The sequence below is a fragment of the Panthera uncia genome, chromosome D1, assembly GCF_023721935.1.
Source record: "Panthera uncia isolate 11264 chromosome D1, Puncia_PCG_1.0, whole genome shotgun sequence".
NCBI lineage: Eukaryota > Metazoa > Chordata > Mammalia > Carnivora > Felidae > Panthera > Panthera uncia.
This window is the reverse complement of record NC_064808.1, coordinates 58463650-58482057: the sequence shown is the minus strand read 5'-3', so window position 1 is coordinate 58482057 and position 18408 is coordinate 58463650. Positions and strand designations below refer to the sequence as shown.

The 18408-nt window shown below is 38.8% G+C and overlaps 1 protein-coding gene across 2 annotated transcripts in view; it reads left to right on the top strand.

Moving 5' to 3' along the window:
- INTS4 (integrator complex subunit 4) overlaps positions 1-18408 on the top strand; it is a 116866-nt gene that overhangs the window by 74202 nt on the left and 24256 nt on the right. For both annotated transcript variants that reach the window (XM_049619751.1, XM_049619758.1), the window contains 4 exons: positions 4733-4875; positions 7705-7820; positions 10299-10432; positions 11495-11652. In XM_049619751.1, the coding sequence (XP_049475708.1) occupies positions 4733-4875; positions 7705-7820; positions 10299-10432; positions 11495-11652 (551 nt within the window). The remainder of the gene's footprint in view (positions 1-4732; positions 4876-7704; positions 7821-10298; positions 10433-11494; positions 11653-18408) is intronic.

The following is an 18408-nucleotide window of genomic DNA, read 5'->3' as shown; positions in this document are numbered from 1 at the left end:
TCAGCTGTATAACTAGGAATTTCTTAAGAAACACAGTCAAAATTATTTTCTTATTACTTTGAATATAGTTTTTCTAATTTATCAATATAGCTGCCTCCTATCAGTGGTGGTGATTTGTTCATATGGGAAGCATTGTGTCTAATGGTTAAGTTCATGGCATGTAGAACCAGACAGATTAGAATCAACCTGTCAGTCCTTGTCTTTGGTCTTTCCTTTTCACCTGGGTTTTTTTGTTTTTGTTTTTGTTGTTGTTTTGTGTTTATTAACCACCTATTATGTGGTAGGCACTGTGTTAAGGAGGATACAGTAGTGAGCAGGAACCATGGTGCTGCTCTCGTGGACCTTATAATTTAGGTATGAGGGAGGTAGACAGATACAACATAATGAAGGTATAGTAATAAGCTGAGTGAGGAGCTCATGACAGAAAGGAGTGAGGTCCCATGGGAGTATGTCATAGAAGCACTTGGTCTGTAGGGGCTAAGGGGGTGCAGCAAGCAGGGAAGGCTTCTGAAGCTGATCTCTGAAGAAGGAATTAGGCTCTCACATGGCAGGAAGAGTTGGGAATGCGGGGTATAAGGCTATTCCAGGAAGAGGAGCAGCAAGTCTAGAAACTGTGGTAGGCAGAAGCATGGGCAGTGGAGGGACCAAAAGAGAGCCTGGCTGTACAAAGAGCACTTCGTGTGTGGTATGAGATTAGGCCTGGAGGTGAGTGGGACCAGCTCTTGCAGAGCTTTGAAAGTCATATTAGGTGGGCTGTCTGGGTAGCTCACCCACAAGCTCCGACTCTTGATCTCAGCTCAGGTCATGATCCCACGGGTTCCTGAGTTCAAGCCCCACATCGCTTGTCTGCACAGAGCCTGCTCAGGATGGTGTCTCTCCCTTTTTCTGCCCCTTCCCCACTTGCACCCTCTCTCTGTCTTTCTCTCAAAATAAATAAATAAACTTAAAAAAAGAAAATCCTATTAAGAGAAGAACACCTGGAAGTTATTCAGGGTGTCCTACCAACTTTGTGACTTTGGACAAGTTATTTATTCTCTCTGGTCCTTGGTTTTCTCAAGTATAAAGTGAAGATAATTCCACATATTCATTTGTTTCTTATGAGAATTGAAAGTGAATTCATGTAAAATGCTTGGCATGTTAGTAGTTCATAATATTGATAAAGTCATTCAGAAAAATATTTCCTGATTTATTTTTTACGGAGTCTGATTCTGTGCCAGGTTCTGAGGATGTGAAAGACAGTACTAGTTCTTACCTCTGAGTTGCTCACGGTTTTATAGAGAAGGCAGAAGTATAGATCAGTAATTACAAGATAGTACCAAAAGTAAGCTAAGGAATGACATTCTAGCCAGAGCGATAGCATATGGCCACAGATGAAGGCTGGGAAGGCCGAAATGGCACAGCATGGACAGGGATGTTGAGAAGTTCACGTGGCTCTGAGGGAGAAATGAGCAGAGAAGCGATTGTGAAGGACTTTGTATGCAGTGCTGGGGAGCCTGAGCTTTGCCCCACAAGTGTGGGGAAGCTAAACGAGGTTCCTAAACAGAGCAACGACATGGTCAGATGTGCTTATTAAGAAGCTGGTCCAGGTAACTCTGCGGAGTGAAAAATTGAGAGACCTGCAGGCTGAAGGAGGGTTTCTGGAGAATGAAGAAAGCATGTTTCCAACCCGTCCTCTGATTGTTAGATTTTGCTATGTGAATACAGACATATTCTTTAAAGTTTTTAGTTTAATTTCTTTCACGTATTAAGTAAAACTTAATACTATAAAACTTATAGGAGAAAATATTTGTGACCTTGGATTAGACAAAGATTTCTTAGATATGACACCAAAACTTAACCTATAAGAGAAGTAACTAGATTAAATTGGACTTTATCAAAACTTAAAAGCTCCTTAGAAAGACACTTTTAAGTAATTATAAGAACAGCACAACAACGTAAATGTATTTAATGCTATAGAACTGTACACTTAAAATGTATGTTGACTAAAAATGGTAAATTTTATGTTGTGTTTATTTTACTACAATACAGAGAGATAATGGGGATCAGATCAAACATATATAATGCCTTTAATATATACACTGTACAAAAAGGTGAGGGTGGACTTGGAAACAAACATCCATAGAGGGAAGGTGATGTGAAGGCAGAGAGAATGCCATCTATAAGCTAAGGAATGCCAAGGCTACCGGAAGCTGGAGAGGCCTGGCACAGTCTTCTTCATAGTCTCAGAAGGAACCAGCCCTGCTCATACCTTGATTCTGAACTTCAGGCCTCCAGAGCTAAGACAGTAAATTTCTGTTTTTCTAAGCAAAAGGAAAACCTGGTTTTGAAAAAACATACCATAGACTGGCAGAAAATATTTGCAAGACACATCTGATAAAGAATATGTAAAGAATTCTCAAAATTCAATAGTAAACAAACCATCCAATTACAAAATTAGCAAAAGATTTGAACAATACTTAAGCAAAGAAAATAAATAGTGGCAAATAAGCACTGCATTAGTCATCTTTGGAAGATTCTTTATATAATAACAAGTAATGATAATAAATAATCAACTTATTTTGGAAACTGGTAAATTAAGGAATCAAGCATTAATCCTCCCTTTTCCTGTACAAATTGAACTTCATGATAACCAGCTAGTTGATAAGGGAAGTTTCTCTTTATAGAAGTTTTCCATTAATAAATAAAGAAGAATGATAGGACTTGTACAGCAGTTTTACAACTTTAGTGAATTAGTAATCGAGGCAGTGATTACCAGTGGTTACTAACATCACAAAAGAGAAACAGGTGTCATATTGTTCCTGAGGGAAGCACACCGTACCACCTGTGAAGTGGTCTTATAAGAAAAACATCAATCTGATCAAGCCTTTAAATCTAAGTACCATCACAGGATATACAGGGAAATATTACTGGGCGGGAAATGTGAGGTATTTTACATATTAAAAGATGCTTAATGGCACACCTAGCTGACTCAGTCTTTCAGCTCAGGTCATGACCTCATTGCTCCTGAGTTCAAGCCCCGCCTTGGGCTCTGTGCTGACAGCTCAGAGCCCGGAGCCTGCTTCAGATTCTTTCTCCATCTCTCTGCCCCTCCCCTGCTTGTGTTCTCTCTCTCTCTCTCTCTCTCTCTCTCTCTCTCTCTTTTTCTTTGTTTTTCTCTTTCTCTCAAATATAAAATTAAAAAAATGTTAGAGAAAAAGATGCTTAAGGAGCATATTACCCAATTGTAACGTGTGGACCTTAGTTGTATCTCGTCTAGAATAAACAAACTTTTTAAGTCAGAGAAATTTGAATATTGGCTGGATATTTGATAATAAAGAATTATTAAATTTTTAGACATGATACTGGTTTTGTGATTTTTTTTTTTTTTAAGGTAAGGAATCAAGGCACCTGGGTGGCTCAGTCACGTGAGCATTGGACTCTTTTTTTTTTTTTTTTTTTTTAATTCAGGTTAACATACAGTGCAGTATTGGTTTTAGGAGTAGAACCCATTGATTCATCACTTACCTGTAACACTCAGTGCTCATCCCAACAAGTGCCCTCATTAATGCCTATCACACCTTTTGCCCATCCCCTACCACTGACCTCCCTTCCAGCAACCCTCAGTTTGTTCTCTGTATTTAAGTGTCTCTTATGGTTTGTCTCCCTCTCTGTTTTTATCTTACTCTTGATTTTGGCTGAGGTCATGATCCTGGGGTAGAGGAATCGACCCCCAAGTCAGACTCTGCACTGAGTGTGGAGACTGCTTAAGATTCTCTCTCTCCCCCTCCACCCCTCTCCCCAGCTCATATGTGCTCTCTCTCTCTCTCTCAAATAAAAAAAATAAATTAATAAAATAAGGAGTCACTTAGAAAATATTTATGGAAATGTGTACAAATGAAATGATATGATTTCTCTGGCTTCAAACCAGTCTGATTGGGAGGAGTGGATAAAGGTATAGATGAAACAAGATTGGCTATGAGTTAATTGTCGAAACTGAGGGATTTATTATGTCTATTTTTGTATACATTTCAAATTGTCTACGTTGAAAAATTTTGAAGAACTGACAACAAATGGTATGGAGACAGCCAAGAAGAACAGAACTGATATGTGTATGTTTCTTTTAGCATTAGGAAGTTGTTGGTGACCTTTCCCAATCATTTTAGTGAGGTGGAGCAGGTGTTGGGGATGGAAGAGGCCATTTCTCTAACACCGCCTTATAGTACTCTCTTTTTATTTGCTCTGCTCTAGCCACATGGGCTTCCCTGCTGTTTTTCAAACATGCTTCCATTTCATGGTCTTTATGTTTGCTGCTCCCTTTCATTATCCTAGGTAAAATACCCCACCTATCTGAGTATTCTTACCTTGAACTTGCTTTATAGTTTCTCCAGAGTACTTATCGCTGTCTGACCTATATAGTTCTTTATTTTTGTCTTTTCACTAGAATGAAGCTCCTGAAAGCAGAGATTTGATTTCAGTTGATGTTATGTCCCTAGCACTTGGTGTACATCATAGGTGCTTGATAAATGTTTAATAAGTGTTCAGTAAATGTTGAATTTGTATGAATGAATGAACCATTGAATGAATTATTCAGATCTCAGTTAATTACCTCTTCTGTGAAGTCTTCTCAACTGCTAGTCCCTCCCCTCCCAGAAAGTTGAGAGACTCTGTATCCTGTCGTCCCATTGTAACTTGTACACTCTCCCATAATAAGCTAATCCACAGTGACTGCTTTTAATATGATCTTTTTTTAAAGGATTCGTCCAGGGATATTCGAGAGGCTCTTCACGAACTTTTATGCTGTACTAATGTTTCAACCAAAGAAGGGATTCATCTTGCACTGGTGGAGCTGCTGAAAAATCTAACCAAGTACCCCACTGATAGGGACTCCATATGGAAGTAAGGACTTTTTGCTCATTTGTTCACTGAGTCCAATAATGTGGTGAATGCACAGTATTGACATTATTCAGTGGCTCATCATAGATTAAGGGTATGACTCTCAATTTTGCCTTCAATTTAGAAACCTGACTCAACTGGACACTCAGGAGTCTAATTCCTAAATTGAATATCACATTTTACATTATTTATTTGTCCATCCATCTGCCTAGCAGATAATATGTGCCTGCTACCATATACTTACTATGTGCCAAGCCCTGTGGTAAGTGTTAGAGGTACAGAGATGAGTTGATTAGGTTCCTTTTCTCCTATATAGTGTTAACCACTTCTTTGTCTCTTTTGCATTTTGTGTAGGATCACAGCCATAGTTACAGAGATTAGATGCAGGACTTGGCACTTTATCTACAAATGACAATCATTTTTTCCCTTGGTTACCTGTACCTTTACTGACTAGAGTCAAATTTACCATTGTTCATGAATTGCTGTTTGAAGAACTACTTGCATATGTTTATTATAAAATGTATGTTATTGTGCCCCACATATTTAAGTCAGCTTATGTGATGAGATCACTCTAGTGGTATAATTTATTGATTTTTCAGAAAAATTTGTTACTAAAAATAGAAAAACTGGGTCAGATCAGGTACTTGTAGGATATATTAAAACTGAAAATACCAGGGGAATCTTCAAGGAACACTCAGTCATTTGGGGTGTGGGGGTTATAGTGGGGAAAAACACCTGTATCAGTATCTGTAGTTCTGTGGCAACACAGAACTTGCCTTAACATAAGATATGGGGTTATTACCAGAATATTTATATAAGACTGTCTTTATTGGGTGATTGTAGACAGAAAGCTCTTTCACCTTATAGTGCTCCAAAAGATTTTGAAGTTACCTATTCATTATCATTTGAATTTTCATCTCTTTGCATGAATGGTGGCTTTACTTAGGAATATCAAAAAGAATGTGGTAAAAGAGTAAAGGAATAGTCAAAGTGGCATTTTATTTTTCTTTTTTTTTAGTATATGTGCTGCCGAAGCAAGCACAAGAGTGGCATATTTTTACAACATTTTTAAAGATAGATAAATGAAAGTTTTGAAGAAGGTAGTTTATTCTGTTTATATGACCCAGTCACTGTGCTAGGTGCCGTGGAGAGTTAAAAACAGATTCAACTCAGAGATCTAGCCTTCAAATATCAGGAAGGGCGAGAAGTAGGGAATATGTAGATGAGGAGGTGGATGAGACAGAAAAAATGTTACAAGTCAGAAATGAAGTCCAGTTTTAGAGAGGCCCAGGTGCTTGGGAGATCCGAATACAATAAATAGGAAATCAAATAAAGGAGTGGTACCTGGAGGTCAAACTATAAAATTTACAATGTCCCCTAAAACAGAATGAGAAAAGGGTTGAGAGAGTTCAGAAAACTAGTGCAGTAAGTGCTTTTCACATAGGAGGAAAAGTAGAACTGGGGAAACGTGTGCTTTCCTAAAAAGATCAAGTATTTGAAATGGGATACCTATCATACTCCATATATCCATGAATTTGTTCATGGTGTTTGTTTTTTCTCTATTGCCAGTCTACCTATTCTCCAGTCCCTGGTGAACTCCCATCTCCTTTGTGAAACCTTCTCTTTCATGGTGATCTCTTCTACCTTTGACAGGTAGAAAACAGAGTATCATTCATTTGGTAGTTCATTAACTTGTAGTACTTGTCATCTTTGCCCTAGCTGGATCATAAACTCCACAAGAATAGAAATAAGGATTTAATTTCTTTTTAATTCAGCACACCTTCTAAACCATAATAATAATAAAATGCCTAATTACCAGTACACATGTAGTTCTTTATAGCTTATAAAGGGTTTTCTTATAGTCCTAATAGTTAACTAATAGCTGCTTAATAATAGCTAATTGAGTTCTTACTATGTGACCCTTTGCTAAGTACTTTTTATTTATTATCTCATTTAATCCTTACAGCAACTGTATGAGGCAATGATTTTTTAATCCCATTTTGTAGTAAGAAACTTATCTGCCCAAGGCCACACAGTTATTAATTTTCACGTTTCAGGTCTCTTCTGATTTCAGAACTTCACCCAGGGTATCAGTTAGAATGCTTTTGCATTTTTGTAATAGAAAATCTGACTAAAAGTGGCTTAAACAATAAGGTCTAATTTTTTGGCATGACAAGTCAGAAAGTTGGTTTCAGGATTGGTAATTCAGTTTAACAGGGTTAGTAATCTGGTTGATTTCTCTGCAGTTCCCTTGGCTTTCTTCTCATTAGTTGCAAGATGGCTGCCTCATAAGATAGTATCTTAAGGCAGAAAAGAAAAGGTATACCTTCTCACACATTTCTCTTTTTATTTGATTAGGAGAACATTCCTGAGAAGCTCCCCACTAGACTTTCCTTCTTGCTCCTTTGACCAGAAATGGGTTACTTTATTACCTGCAAAGCAGTCACTGGAAAATGGGAGTGGGATTGCCATGATGAGTTTAGACCAATTGTTGTTGAGCCCTTGGGCTGGACCTACCTTCTCTGAGCACCTACCTGATATCCGAGGAAAGACAGGGTTTTCTTGGCAAGGAAAATAGGGAAAATGGCTGTTGGTTAAATAACCAGCAGTAATTTATGTCATACTAGCCCTTTAATTTTCATAATAGGAATTGTTTTAGATGAATTAACTGAGTTCCAGAATCATTGAATGACTTATCTGAGGTCACAGAGGTAGCAAAAGTAGATGTTTGAGAATTTGCAATTCTGAATCAGGTTTTCTGATTCCAGTCCCCAGTACTTTTTAAAGCATATATTAAGTTATTAAGGTGGGCTCTCATTTTGTTTGTTTCAGATGCTTGAAGTTTCTGGGAAGTCGACATCCAACCCTGGTGCTTCCCTTGGTGCCAGAGCTCCTGAGCACCCATCCGTTTTTTGACACAGCTGAACCAGACATGGATGATCCAGCTTGTATCCTCTGTGCTCAGGACAGACTCTGCTGATTTAGTGGGGGGTGTTTTGGCATCTTTTTCTGCAATGTAGCTGGGGGTGGGGGTCCAAGTTTATTTTTTTTCATTTCTTTTAGTTAAGAGTATATCCTGAGGGAGCCTGGTAGTTATTATTCTTAGCTTTCATTCATGTTTTCACAGTAATTCACATTTGCTATTTACTACTGCTACTACTACTATAATAATAATAACAATTATTATTATTGTTCTTTATTTTTTTTTACCATTTCTTGAGCCCCTGCTATACACCGTTTCATGCCTTATACATTTACTACTGATCTTCCAAATACCCCTGGGAGAAGGTATTATTCCCGGTTTACAGATGAGGAGACTGAGGGTTAGAGAGTCTAAATAACTCTCCAAGCAGCAAATGTGGGATTCAAAGACGTCTTTGTTTTTAAAACCTATGAGCTTTCCCCTTGTGTTACTCGGAGTTTAACTTTATCTGCAGCCTGAGGAGGGGATGTGTTGAGCTAGACTGCAGGATTGCTTTGCCTCTGATACAAGTTCAGTGGGTTTGTGATAACCAGGGAAAGCATGTCCTGCAGTGGTTTTCCAGTAATGGGAATACATTTACATCGGCGCATCCACACTCTCTGAGGGTTCTTTTCTCTCTATAGCAGATTCTTGGTGAGGTTTGGGAGGTATTAATGGAGATAAAGATCATCCAAGTAAGTGCTTTTGTAAGTTGACCATGTGTTCTCTCTTAATTCTGTATGTTTATTTTCACAGTGTGTTTGGATACATTTTAAACAATCTGTTTAATTGATGTACTAACCATGCCTGACTTTGTGTTACCACTGAGAAAGGCACATCCCAGACCTTACCTCTAAATGTGTGATACTATAGCTGTTTGAAATTCAGCTCATTAGAGGGGCTTTTGGGCTATGTGTTATTACAAATTGCACATGATGTATTGAAGTGCTCTGAAATCTGAAGGCCCTTTTACATTGAAAAAAAAAACAAAACAGTAAACATTTTTGGAAACCTGTTATGTTAAGATATTTTTCTGCATAGTTGGAAGATTGTGTTGTTTAGGAAATATGTTTGTCTGTTAGTGAAAGAAATTGCCCCCAAATGTAGTTTAGACAAGTTATGGTATTTACTTTTCTTCAAGGTAAAAGAAATCTGGAGGCACACAGTCTAGTTAGTGCTGGTATAGCAGCTCTGCATTATTCTTAGTGATCCTAGCTGCTTCTTTCTCTTCTGCCATTTTCAGTTGTCCAACATTGCTGTCAGAGCTCCAGTCATCAGCCCTAGGTTCTGAGCAGAAAGCTAGAGGATATTTGGAGTAAAATGAGTATTCTGTTAGCAAAGAAGAATGGATATTGGGTAGGAAAATAGCAGGCACTTCTATAGGGATACATACGGAAGATTGGAAACTATGTTTATCTTTTAATTTCCAATTTTCTCTTTGTTATAAAATTAATATGAAAAGGAAAAAAATCCACACAGTTGAAAGAAGAAACTTCATACTTAACATTCGAAGTCCTACTAATCATAGTAATCGACCATTAGTATTTTGGTGTATTTCTTTTTTCCTTTTTTAAGCCTTGGGATTGTGTTTTTGCTGTTATTTTTTAACATAGTTTATCTCATCATCAAATATCTGATAATAAATAGCTGCCATCATATCCTCTATGTTAGAGCCTGCTTTTTGCACTTATGACAAAGTGCTTGTGATACAGAAGAATTTATACATTCTTCATAAATATGTTTTTCTTCTTTTTTAAGTTTATTTATTTTTGAGAGAGTGCAAGTTGGGGAGGGGTAGAGAGAGAGAGAGAGAGAGAGAGAGAGAGAAAATATGAATCCCAAGCAGGCTCTGGGCTGTTAGCAGGAGCCTGACATGGGCCTCAAACTCACAAACTGTGAGATCATGACCCGAACTGAAAGCAGGAGTCGAATGCTTCACCGACTGAGCCACCCAGGTATCCCCATAAGTACAATTTTTAATGATTGCGTAATACTCCATCAAGTAGATGAAACACAGGTGTATAAGTCATTCTCCTGGTTTGGGACACTTAGTTTGTTCCTGATTATTTGCTATTATAAATGATTCTGTACTATATGATTATTTACTTAGAATAAAATTTGAGATGTAGAATTACTCAACATTCAAAAGGCTCTTACTGTCTAGTGGCAAATTATTATCCAAAGGAATTGTGCCAGAATGTACCTTAGTAGGCCATGTACCAAAAGTTTCTATTTGTTAGTATTCTCAGCACCATCAGGCATTATTTTAAAAAACTTTTGGTAATTGGGGTGGTAATTGGGGTAACTTGGAGATGGGTAATGTATCTCATTGTTTGAATTTGCATTTATTTGTTAGAAAATTGTCATTTAATTGGACTTTTGGGGGTGGGAAGTTGGGACACCGGATTTTGGCCCAGCTCAACCTTTTGTACCTCCAGGTCTCCTTAACCCACTCACGCATCAGACATTGCAGTTTTGGTTCTTATTTTTAATGCTGCTAAAACCTGTCCAACAATGCCAGCATTGTTCTCAGATCATACCTTCAGGCACTATGCCTACCTCCGAGACAGTCTTTCTCATCTTGTTCCTGCCTTAAGGGTATGTTGAAAACAGCTATTGTCATTATTTTTGGTTTTTTGATTTTTGGTCCTTTGTGGTTGTCAAATAGCCAAAAGCAGACTGTATTTTCTCTGAAAACACGTTAGTTCATTCATTCTCTTTCTCTCTTGGGCTCTCTCCCACTGTTTTGTACTTTTGCTTCTATAACTTTTACTTTTTAAGAAGATTCATATTCTAAATGTCCCTGAGTTATTGGTTATGTTATGTTAGGCAAGAAACAGGCATCTGGAATAGCATATTTTGGATCAAGGATTAGATTGTGTAACATTTTAACAATTACATAAAGCCATAATTTTCAGCAAGTTTATTTTTTAATAATAAACCTTTGTTTTTTTTAAAAACCTAGAGATACAGAAAGAAAAAAATTTTTTTAATTAACGATAATAATAATAATGGCAAATACTTATTGAATGCTAACTGTGTGCAGGCACTTTTCTGATTTGTGTTAACTTATTCCTGCTTAGGTGACTCTAAATGACTTTATTTAGAATAATTATATGTACGTGGTTAGAAAATCTTAACTGTAAGTTACAAAATTAAAAGTGAAATCCTTTTTGCTCTCCCCCATCCCTTTCTTGGAGGGTAACTAGCAGTAAGAACAAGAATTATAATTACCATCATATATAAAAATTTATAATTACCATCATTTAAAGCATGCTATATAAATTTATTTTGGAATAAATCATTTCCCTATGAATTGGAGGATCGAATGAAGTTTAAAAATAAATGTGACAACAGACTGATTATTAGTTCCATTTCTATGGTTAGCCCATTTATTTCAGTTAGCAATAGAAAATAATACTATACCATTCTCTTTTCTTTCTCCTTGCTGCTTGTGGTTATATTGTATAGACTATATTCATTTTCTCTCTCTCCATTTCTCTCACTGAAGCTAAGGAATGAGAGAAAGGTTGTTTACACAATTACCTCACCTGTTGTTCCTTTCCTGTATTTGACTCATGTTTTTTTCTCGTTTCTGTGTGTTACCAGAAGCTGAGCCACAGAATTTGATGGCACTATAACACCACTATGTTTGCTTAGTTACCAGGTAGAAAGCTAGTGTCATCGGCTGTTTCTGCCAATATCACACCTCATGAGGACCCTTCCCATCAGTTCCTGCAGCAAAGCCTTGAGAGGGTGTACAGTCTTCAGCACCTGGACCCTCAGGGAACCCAGGAGCTGCTGGAGCTCACCATCAGGTGAGATGTTTTTTTGACAGAGTTAATACTGTTGTTATGCTCAGCTCTTTTGATTTCCAGTGTTGGCCTATACTCACACATGGTTTTATGATCTGTTTATATTTGCATTAGTTTGGAGTTTGAGCATATTTCAAAGAAAAACTCTTTGTGTTCATGACCAGATTGATGATAAGCGCAAAACTCGAAAGTATTAAAGAGAAGCTATTTTTAATTTTTCTTTCCTTGCATATTAGTTATGATAGGTGACAGAAAATGTAAAGTAGCAGTGACTTAAACAAGAGGAAAGGTTAATTCTTTTTTGTAGGCAAGGCAGAGCTGAGATGGTTATCAGGGTCCTAGGTGCATTTTTTTCTCCATCTTCTAGATCAAGTGGTCTCTGTCTAAAGATCCAAACTCTGAACTATCCCCTCTGTACTCCAGGCTGCAGGAAAAAGGAAAGAGCAGGAGAAGGGCATCATTTCTAACCCCATAAATATATATATATACATACATACATATGTATCTATACATATACGTATCTATACATATATATCTGTGTGTGTGTGTGTGTATATATATATATATATATATATTTATTTGAGAGAGAGAGAGAGAGAGAGGGAGCACATGAGCGGGGGAGAGGGATTGAGGGAGAGAGAGAGAATCTCAAGCAGGCTCCATGCTCAGTGCAGAGCCTGACACAGAGTTCGATCTCATGACCCTGGGATCATGACCTGAACCGAAATCAAGAGTCGGGCACTCAACTGAGCCACCCAGGCACCCCTCCTCACGTCCTTTTAAAGACACTTCCCCATGGCACAAAAACAGACACTCAGATCAATGGAACAGAATAGAGAACCCAGTAATGGACCTACAAGCGTATGACCAACTCATCTTTGACAAAGCAGGAAAGAATATCCAGTGGAATAAAGACAGTCTCTTCAGCAAGTGGTGCTGGGAAAACTGGACAGTGATATGCAGAAAAATGAACCTGGACCACTTTTTTTCTTTTCTTTCTTTTTTTTTTAAATTTTTTTAATGTTTATTTTTGAGAGAGAGAGAGACAAAGTGTGAGTGGGGTTGGGGCACAGAGAGAGGGAGACACAGAATCCGAAGCAGACTCCAGGCTCTGAGTTGTCAGAACAGAGCCTGACGCGGGGCTCGAACCCACGAACTGTGAGATCATGACCTGAGCCGAAGTCGGATGCTAAACCAACTGAGCCATCCAGGCTCCCCATGGACTACTTTCTTATACCATACACAAAAATAAACGCAAAATGGATGAAAGACCTAAATGTAAGACAGGAAGCCATCAAAATCCTCAAGGAGAAAGCAGGCAAAAACCTCTTGACTTTGGCCGCAGCAACTCATTACGTCTCCAGTGGCAAGGGAAACAAAAGCAAAAATGAACTATTGGGACCTCATCAAAATAAAAAGCTTCTGCACAGCAAAGGAAACAATCAGCAAAACTAAAAGGCAACCGATGGAATAGAAGAAGATATTTGCAAACAACATATCCGATAAAATGTTAGTATCCAAAATCTATAAAGAACTTATCAAACTCAACACCCAAAAAATAAATAATCCAGTGAAGAAATGGGCAAAAGACACGAATAGACACTTTTCCAAAGAAGTCATCCAGATAGATGGCTAACAGACACATGAAAAAATGCTCAACATCACTCATCATCAGGGAGATACAAATCAACACCACAATGAGATACCACCTCACACCTGTCAGAATGGCTAACATCAGCAACTCAGGCAACAACAGATGTTGGCGAGGATGTGGAGAAAGAGGATCTCTTTTGCGCTGCTGGTGGGAATGCAAACTGGTGCAGCCACTCTGGAAAACAGTGTGGAGGTTCCTCAAAAAATTAAAAATAGAACTACCCTACAACCCAGCAATTGTTCTACTAGGTATTTATCCAAGTGATACAGATAATGCTGTTTCAAAGGGGCACGTGCACCCCCATGTTTATAGCAGCGCTATCGACAATAGCCAAAGTATGGAAAGAGCCCAAATGTCCATCGATGGATGAATGGGTAAAAAAGATGTGGTGTATATATATATACAATGGAGTATTACTCAGCAACCAAAAAGAATGAAATCTTGCCATTTGCAACCACGTGGATCGAACGAGAGGGTATTATGCTAAGTGAAATTAGTCATTTAGAGAAAGACAAATATAATATGACTTCACTCGTGTGAGGACTTTAAGCCATAGAACAGATGAACGTTAAGAGAAGGGAAACAAAAGTAATATAAAAACAGAGAAGGGGATGAAATGTAAGAGACTCTTAAATACGGAGAATAAACAGAGGGTTACTGGAGGGGGTTTGGGAGGGCGGATGGGCTAAATGGGTAAGGGGCATTAAGGAATCTACTGCTGAAATCATTGTTGCACTGTATAGTAACTAACTTGAATGCAAATTAAAAAAAAAAGGACACTTTCCCCAAATTGCATGTTCTAATTTTACTTGCATCCCACTGACCAGAAGTTAAGTCACATGGCCATATAGCTGCTAGGAGCTAGGAAATGTAGTCTTTATTCTGGCTGACCAGTGCTTTGTTAACATTTGGTGGCTCTGATACTTAGGAAAAAGGGGAAGATACTGGGGAACAACCAGCAGAGTCTGCCAAACCTTATTAGGATGTCCTGAATGATAGGAGAAGAACTGAAATCCATTTGCCTTTAGCAAAAGCAATATCCATCTGCTTTTGTAAATAAGGTTTGAAGGCAGAGTTGAGTAGCACCATAGACACTGTATGGCCTACAAAGCCTAAAATATTTACCGTCTGACCCTTTACAGAAAGTTTGCTGACCCTGAAGTGATGCCTCTATCATATTTTGTTTTTTTCTTCTGCTCCCTTAACAGAGTGATTAGTTAAGGGCCACTATCTGAAGTTGTTGGCCCTGAGCCTAGGAAAATAAACTCTACTTTCTGACTCAGCCCCACATAAGTAAACATTTAGGTTTTGTTCTTGACAGTTTGTATCCTGTTGGCACTAAAGCAAGTGCAGAATATATAAAAGCAAGCTTGTTCATCAGCTGCAGTGCTGGCTGTTAGGTGCTCAGTAAACACCTGTTGATCTGAGTTGCCTGCATGTTCTGGTGAGAGCCCTGCTGGGCTTCAGGCTGGTGGGACCACTGTTCTAGTGCTGTGGTTGGTCCTGGACACTGTTTCTAACTTGAGTGCATTCTGAGGAGGGTGGCCAGGATGGTGAAATATCCAGAAAGGAAAGCAGATGGTATAGTAGTTATTGATGACCTACTCTGTTTTACAAACATTACTGCAGTTAGGTATTGTTACCATTTCACAGAGAAGAAATGGGAATTTGGGGAGGTGAAGCAATTTGCTTGGAAGTAGCAAAACTGAGATTTGAATCTAGTTTTGTTTGACTTTAAAATTGATGCTTTGTGGGGTGCCTGGGTGTCTCATTTGGTTAAGCATCCAACTTCAGCTCAGGTCATGATCTTGCTGTCCACGTGTTTGTGCCCTGCATTGGGTTCTTTGCTTACAGCTCAGAACCTGAATCCTGCTTCAGATTCTGTGTCTCCCTCTCTCTCTTTGCCCCTCCCTCACTCGCTCTCTCTCAACATTAAGGGGCACTTGGGTGGCTGATTCGGTTAAGTGTTTGATTTCGGCTCAGATCATGATCTTGTGGTTCATGGATTTGAGCCCCACATCGTGCTCTGTGCTGACAGCTCAGAGCCTGGAGCCTGCTTTGGATTCTGTGTCTCCCTCTCTCTTTGCCCCCACTCTGCTTGTGCTCTGTCTCTTTCACTCTCAAAAATATTAAAAAAAAATTTTTTTTTAAATTAAAGAACAAAAAAACCACATAAATATTGATTTTTTGTGATGCGCAGCAGGCATATCTAAAAGGCGATTCCTGTTACATCAGATGACCCTTTGGGGTTCTGCAGAACTTACATTTTTGGTAGTTGTTGCAAAGTGAAATGTTAGAGTTTCATACAGAAGTTTCTCTGATTAGGACTCTGATCACTTAGTTGTTAGTATTAGTTTGAAACAAACTTCACCATCATACGCACCCCATTCCCTTTGTTGTAATCCAGGAAGCACCCATTTAATCTAACTGAATCTCATCGATAGAATGTGTACTATGGTTTAGTTAGGGCCCTGGGAAATAATTTGTTTGTTCCTTGAATTTGACATAACTATTTTGTCTTCATCATTGTACCTTGGGTATTGTATAGGAGCTCAGTAAATATTTGTTGAAAACTGTAGTTGTGATCGCTTAACAAGGAATGAAGACTTTTTTTTCTTTTTTGAAGCTTATTTATTTTTGAGATAAGAGAGAGAGTAGGGAAGGGGCAGAGAGAGAAGGAGACAGAGAATCCCAAGCAGGCTTTGCAATATCAGCACTGAACCTGACACAGGGCTTGAACTCACAAACTGTGAGGTCATGACCTGAGCCGAAACCAAGAGTTGGAGGCTTAACCAACTGAGCCACCCAGGTGCCCCAGAAATGAAGACTTCTAATATTGTTATAGATGGCATTTCCTTCTGGCCATTTCTCATCTCCAGATTTATGGATTTGTTGTTTGGTAAGGCTCTGCTGTCCTTGATCATAACAAGAGGTATGTTGTCTGTCAAGCGCCTGCTATATACCCACTTTTTTAAATGCCTTATGAATTGAATTTGAAAACAATTTTATGAGAAGTACCCCATTTTTTAGAAGTACCCCATTTTTAAAATGAGTGAGGGAGCTGGGGGTCCATTCACTTGTTACACTGTTTTTGAGTATCCATCATATGCTAGGCAGAAGGGGTACAGTAGTAAACAAAATAGTTTCTGCTGTAAGAGATCTTATAGCCTGGTTGGGGAAATAGCTAGGTAAATAAGAAATGCAATATTGTGTTTTCCATGCTGCATTATGGGGAGTACAGGGTTCTCCAGGATAACAGAAGGGAGACACCTAACCCTTCCCTGGATGGCTAAGCAGTTACCTGAAGAATGAATAGAAGTTCATCAAGTGAAGAAGGGAGAAGACTCTCCAGGACGGAGAAGATAGCAAAGTCTTGGACTAGAACATAGGTCTTTCTAGCCCTTCCATCTGGTCACACTGCTCTGTTTCTGGTTAACAGTTTGTAGGACACAAATGCACCTAGGATAATGAGATTTAAAAGCCAAAGGAATTGATTGAAGCCTTAATTTTTATCGTTTCCTAGGCTCATGATCTTGGGCCTCAACACCCTCATCTGTAATTTGAGGGTTGTATGTACCTGCTCATAGGACTGTTGTGAAGATTATTATCATGATCTATGCAAGGTATTTTGAGAATAGCAGTTACATAGATAATAGCCATTTATGAAATGTTTTAAAATTTAAATTGTGGCTCTTCTGACAGAGTAGACAAGCTCTTGACATTTTGTAAGTAAATCCAGTCCAAACTTTATAAATGCTACTTAGTGCCAACATGTGGACTAAGGATTGCTGAAGTATGTGTTCCTGGGAGGGGCACTTTTGCCCTCTCAAATCACATTTGTAGAAATATGACTTAATATGCATCTAGTTTTAAATCCATTTAGGTGTCATCTGTGTTTGATGCAGTTCATAAATAAATGAAAAGACTGTAGTGTGCCTGGGTGGCTTAGTTGCTTAAACATCTGACTTAGGCTCACATCATGATCTCGTGGTTTGTGAGTTCAAGCCCCACATCGGGCTGTCTGCTGTCAGCACAGAGCCTACATCAGATACTCTGTTCCCCCTCTCTCTCTGCCCCTTCTCTGCTTTCTTTCTCTCTCTCAAAAATAAATAAACATTAAAACATACTTTAATATTAAATAAATGAAATATGATATGGTTTATTAAAAAAAAAAAAAGATTTGTGGAGTTCAGACAGACCTGAGTTCAAGGCCTGTTTTTGCTACTCATTAGTCTTGAAACCTTGGGCAAACTACTTAAACTCTGATCTTCCCTTTCATTCTCAGTGAAATAGGATTAATTGCAATTTGCAGTGTCAGGATTAAATAGGCTCAAGTAAGGAAACACCTAGCACACCTAGTATAGTGCACATAGATGGTGCTCTTTGTACCTGTCTCATTAAAGAGTTTATAGTTTCCTGATGGGTGTTTAAAATTAGGCTTCCTGAGGATTGTGGGCATAGATAGGCACAGAGAGGAAACAGTAGGATAAGGGCATTTTGTCCAGGGTTAACACGTTTCTTATTTTGCTTGTACAGTAGTTCAGATTTCCCGTGGCTGGTTGGGTTACATCTTGTTCTGTGCAACTGAGAACAATTGTGGCAGTGTAGGGGCTGTAGAATAGCTTAACACCGGATAGCCGTCAGCTAATGTATAGTCAGCTGGTCAGTGTTCACTATAATTGTTAACAGAAAGGCAGAATCTTCCTGGAGAGGAAACGTTTCAGAAATACAGCGATTCAGGGCTGTCTTCGCAAGAGAGACATCCGAGATGTGAAAAGAGGGACCAGCTGGCCACCAAAGTAGCATTGCACAGGTGTGGTTAGCTAGTACAGGGCCTTGCCTTTTACTGTGCTGGATTCCGACAACAGCACACTCCAGGAACCGCTCCAGCCACCAAAACTCACAAGAGATGGATCTATAAGGCACTGGTCCTAATTTTTTCAGTCACTTGGGAAGAACTCATTCTGTGTCCTTTTCTGGGGCATCTCCTTCCTGATATCAAGGTCCGTAGGCGGCAGCATTAGCTATTAAAAACTTGCATGAGGGGGGCGCCTGGGTGGCGCAGTCGGTTAAGCGTCCGACTTCAGCCAGGTCACGATCTCACG